Here is a 4,227-nt window from a genome sequence, read left to right as displayed (position 1 = left end):
GTTGACTAAAACATGTATTAAGCCTACATTTCATGTGAGAATTTCTTAATACACTGCGTGAAAATACAAAAATATCCCAAAACACCTTAAATATACAATTTACTCGTTTTCTTAATAACATCTTAATTTTATGATGTGTCAGGAAATACATTTTCAAAATCTGAAAAGCATTTTTGAACTTTTATAGTGTTTTTCCATTCTATAAGGTGCACTATTCATCTATTCATTATCAATATTTCTTTTCTTAAAAATCCATATTTGAAAAACCATGTTCTTTCAAGCAATATTTTTTCTTGAATTCCTCAAGTGTTGCAACACATTTAAAAAAGTACATAAAAGAAGACATAGTTAACGGGAATTTGAAGTAATCAACTGAAATTAAGATTGATTGGGGAAATAAATAAATATTTAGAATAGCCAAAATAGTATTAATATTAAAGGGTTGTTATATAACACTACAGATTATGGACAGATAAAATTTGATGAATTATGAGAAAATAGTTAAGACACACTGAGACAAATCAACAATTGCATGAAGGCAAATAGTCACACCAGAATTTTAGCTACCCTCATTCATGTTCACACTATATTTAGAGGACCTAGCTCCTATCTAAAAAGTGAGAAAAAGATAAGAAATTGATAGATAAATTTTTAAAATGTAACTATAGACAGCTTATCCAATCACAATATGAATATACAGAAAAACTAGCTCCTCACATAAAAACAAAAGAAATTCCATGTATATGAAATTAGCAGAAAGATGTTGCTCCTAACATCATAAAATTATTCTAAATCAACATGTGAAAAATAAAGATAGCTAATTGAGTAAAATAATTTCAATTGCACAGCATCTGTATTAAAGATGAAAACAACTGAATAAAATGAAAACTGCATTCTTAATTCTTAAAGAGTGACACAACCATTCTGAATTCTTAAAGAGTGACACAACCATTAAATAATCAAAACTGTTAAATTGCACAAAGTCTAAACAGTGCATTATATCTCATACAATACTTGTAATTGTCAAAAGAAAATACAGCTCTCAGAAATAAATTAACCATACAATCAATCCTCTTCCTCTCCTTCGTTTTCAGCAATGTTGAAATATCTCAACTCATAGATATTCCTGTCTTTGTTTGAAGCAATCACTCGCAGCCAATCCCTGACATTATGCTTCTTCAAGTACTTCTTTGTCAAGTATTTCAAGTATCTGCAACAAATGAGATATAAAACATATAATTGCGAGGTAAATTCAAGAAAGCACTCATTTGGCCAACCAGATATCCTTCAATGAATTAGTTTTGCTAACACAACAGAAAAAAAATCAATTACAAGGAGGTAACCAATCGCCAGGAGAAAAGATTAGTGCAATAGACTATAACAAGCCTAAAGCATTCCAAAATGTAATCTAACAAAGCAATGATCCAATAAACTCAATTACTTCAACCTACTTGATTATCTAAACTAGCCACAGATCAATGGTAGCTTATAAAATCAAAGCAGAACATAGTTCAACAATGATTCAACATTAAATAAATGCAAGAGTTTAATATATAAACAAACGCAACATAAAATCACGGTTGGAAAAGAAATTACCGTTTGGAGAAATTACTGTCAGAGGTAACAGTGATCTTGGATTTCTCCCTGGTAACAGTGACAGAATCACCAAGAGCGCCGGCTTTGCCACCGACCTTGATCCTCTCTTGAAGAAACTTCTCAAGGGAAGCAATGTCCATGATCTTGTCTTCAACTGGCTTAGCACAGTCAATGGTGAAGGTTGCACCCTTCTTCTTTCCCTTGGCACCAGCTGCACTAGCCCGACTCATTTTTCCTTCTCTTTTTGCAAATCTGAATCATAACATCCAAAACAAAATATTAACATTCATACTCTTCTCATTTCTCGTACTATCAAAAAATTATCACAATGTAGGGTTCATATAAATTTAACTAAAATCAATTGAAATTCAACGTGGGATTCAAATTTCGGTCCATAAATCTAATCTTACAAAGCAGATTCAAATTTCAGTCGAATAATCTAATATTATTCAACTAGCAGATTCAAATATGAAGTATGACAAGAAATTCGTAAAAAAATTATTATAAAACTGAGCAAAAACACTGTTCTCGTTGAGAATTAGATGCTACTCTAAACAGAGAAGAGAAAGAGGGCTACCGTTCAACCGGCGGCGAAGACTGCGAACGGAGATGAGAGCAGCTTAGATAGATATTTAGGGTTTGTATTTGTTATCTATATGGTGGGTTTGATATCGGGTCATATATTGGGCTCACCTAGTTATTTATATGGTTATATTTATATTTTACTCTTAGCACTTCTCTTTTCTATATACACGCCTTTTTTTTTTTTATAAAATAAAACATATTTCATAAGAGAAAAAGTGACACATATTTCGTACCAATAAAATTTATATGTGCAACTAGGATTGTTCATGCTTTAGTTTAATAAACAAACCAAATTGAACTAAATCAAATTATAGCAAAAGTCACTCCCACTAAATAGAATCGATTCAATTTATTCGGAATCAAGCCAAACCAAAATATTTTGATTTGGTATTACCGTTTAGAAACTTCAAACTGTTCACTTGGGCAGGCTCTTTCGACTTTATCCTATAGTTTGGCCCGCTATTAGAGTGCATACTCTTTATTGTATGGGGCTAAATGTACCCATTCCCCAGCCTATTAAGAAATTATACATTTATATGATCAAGTGACTTCAAATATAAAAGGAGATGATGAATTGTAATATTTAATTTTAAAAGAAAAATTTGGTTTATAGAAATTTTTGTTATTAAAATATTTATTTTTACAAGAAATAAGAAAACATAGATCTAGAAGCGGAAAGATAGCAGTCAGAGAGATAAGCTGCGAACTAATATAAACAATATAAAATAATGAGAGAAGAAATAGAGATATCACACTAGATAATTATAGTAGTTTGACCTAACCACTTAGTCTACTCGAGTCCCGCAAGAGTTTTCTTTTGAGATTTCCATTTAAAACAATCTTGAGCTTTTCACAAGATCAATCCAAAAAAAAATTCTTAACAACTTATTTTTAATACATAATCAACCCAACAACCTTTAACAATCAAACATAACTTTTATACGGACTCAACTCAAAACCTAAAACCTAAGCTAGAGCTTTTCACAAGTTGATCAAGACTAAAAAAAACATTAACAGAAGACCAGGACCAGGTGAACTTTTACACTTTCACACCTTCAAATTTTTAAATCACAACATCAAATCTTCAAATTTTTAAATCACAACATCAAATCTTCAAGTTCCTTTGTTTTATTTACCAATTTCTAAAACTTTGACTAAAACTTGATATCTTTTTGACTGATGAAAACTTAAGAAATTATACATGAATTGCATTAGACCATCTTACTCATATATTCAAATATCCAGCAAACTTGTTAAAAGATCCCACAAGATTTCATTTCTTATTCACAAAACAATCCTAAATCCAAATGGGAACATTTCAATCTTCACCCATATTGCATCTTCTTCGTATCAATCATTATATTATATTGTATGTTAACAGCCCATTGTCTGGTTCTGAAACATTTGCAAACCTTCCATTCTCACTGCATCCCCTTCTCATGACAGCAATGGACCTCATGAACTTTCTATAGAATATGTTTGACTATCTTAATATGAACAAAGTAGAATGAAAAAATAGCATTGCGAAATGAAACATAATGGAACTTGAAATTTTAGGACGAAACAAAAAAAATTCTATGTTCCACCCAAATCGAGGGGAAAGAGATAAGGTGGCAAGTGATGAAATGCAATGAAATCCACATCATTCCATTATGTTCCACTCCATCCAATTTTAAATGATCAAAACAATAAAATATCATTTCATTCAATCTCATGCCGCTCTATCTAATTCCATCAATTCAAACAAAACCTACATTAGCAAGTCAGATCGGCATTAAAGCTTTACATTACTGCAGAATTAGCCCAGCCTTGGTGGGTTATCTGATAAGCACAGAAAGAAAACTCCACGACAAGTCATTAACATAATACAATACGAGTGACCCTCCTCCTACATGTTTCCCATGATGATTAGCCTTCAAGGGTTAAGACAAAGGCATTTTCATTTAAGGGGGCGACACCAGACATGATAATTCAATTGATTGCAGTTATTTGCTAGTTCACAGTGCATAAAAGTGTTAGCACCAAGAAACATAACGTGAAGCTGTC

At 31.5% G+C, this 4,227-nt stretch overlaps 1 protein-coding gene across 1 annotated transcript; it reads right to left on the bottom strand.

Moving 5' to 3' along the window:
- Nucleotides 1–873: 873 nt before the first annotated feature.
- LOC131612823 (large ribosomal subunit protein eL22z) lies at nt 874–2,294 on the bottom strand. The gene is made up of 3 exons (XM_058884574.1): nt 2,174–2,294; nt 1,597–1,848; nt 874–1,210 (listed from the first exon to the last, which is right to left on the bottom strand). Exons 2-3 carry the CDS (start codon nt 1,824–1,826, stop codon nt 1,066–1,068), a joined length of 375 nt encoding a protein of 124 aa, XP_058740557.1. The 5' UTR covers nt 1,827–1,848; nt 2,174–2,294; the 3' UTR covers nt 874–1,065.
- Nucleotides 2,295–4,227: the final 1,933 nt, after the last annotated feature.

The sequence above is a fragment of the Vicia villosa genome, linkage group LG6 (assembly GCF_029867415.1).
Source record: "Vicia villosa cultivar HV-30 ecotype Madison, WI linkage group LG6, Vvil1.0, whole genome shotgun sequence".
NCBI classification, from domain to species: Eukaryota; Viridiplantae; Streptophyta; class Magnoliopsida; order Fabales; family Fabaceae; genus Vicia; species Vicia villosa.
Note: the sequence above shows the minus strand (reverse complement) of the source record. Positions and strands in the feature narration are given on the sequence as shown.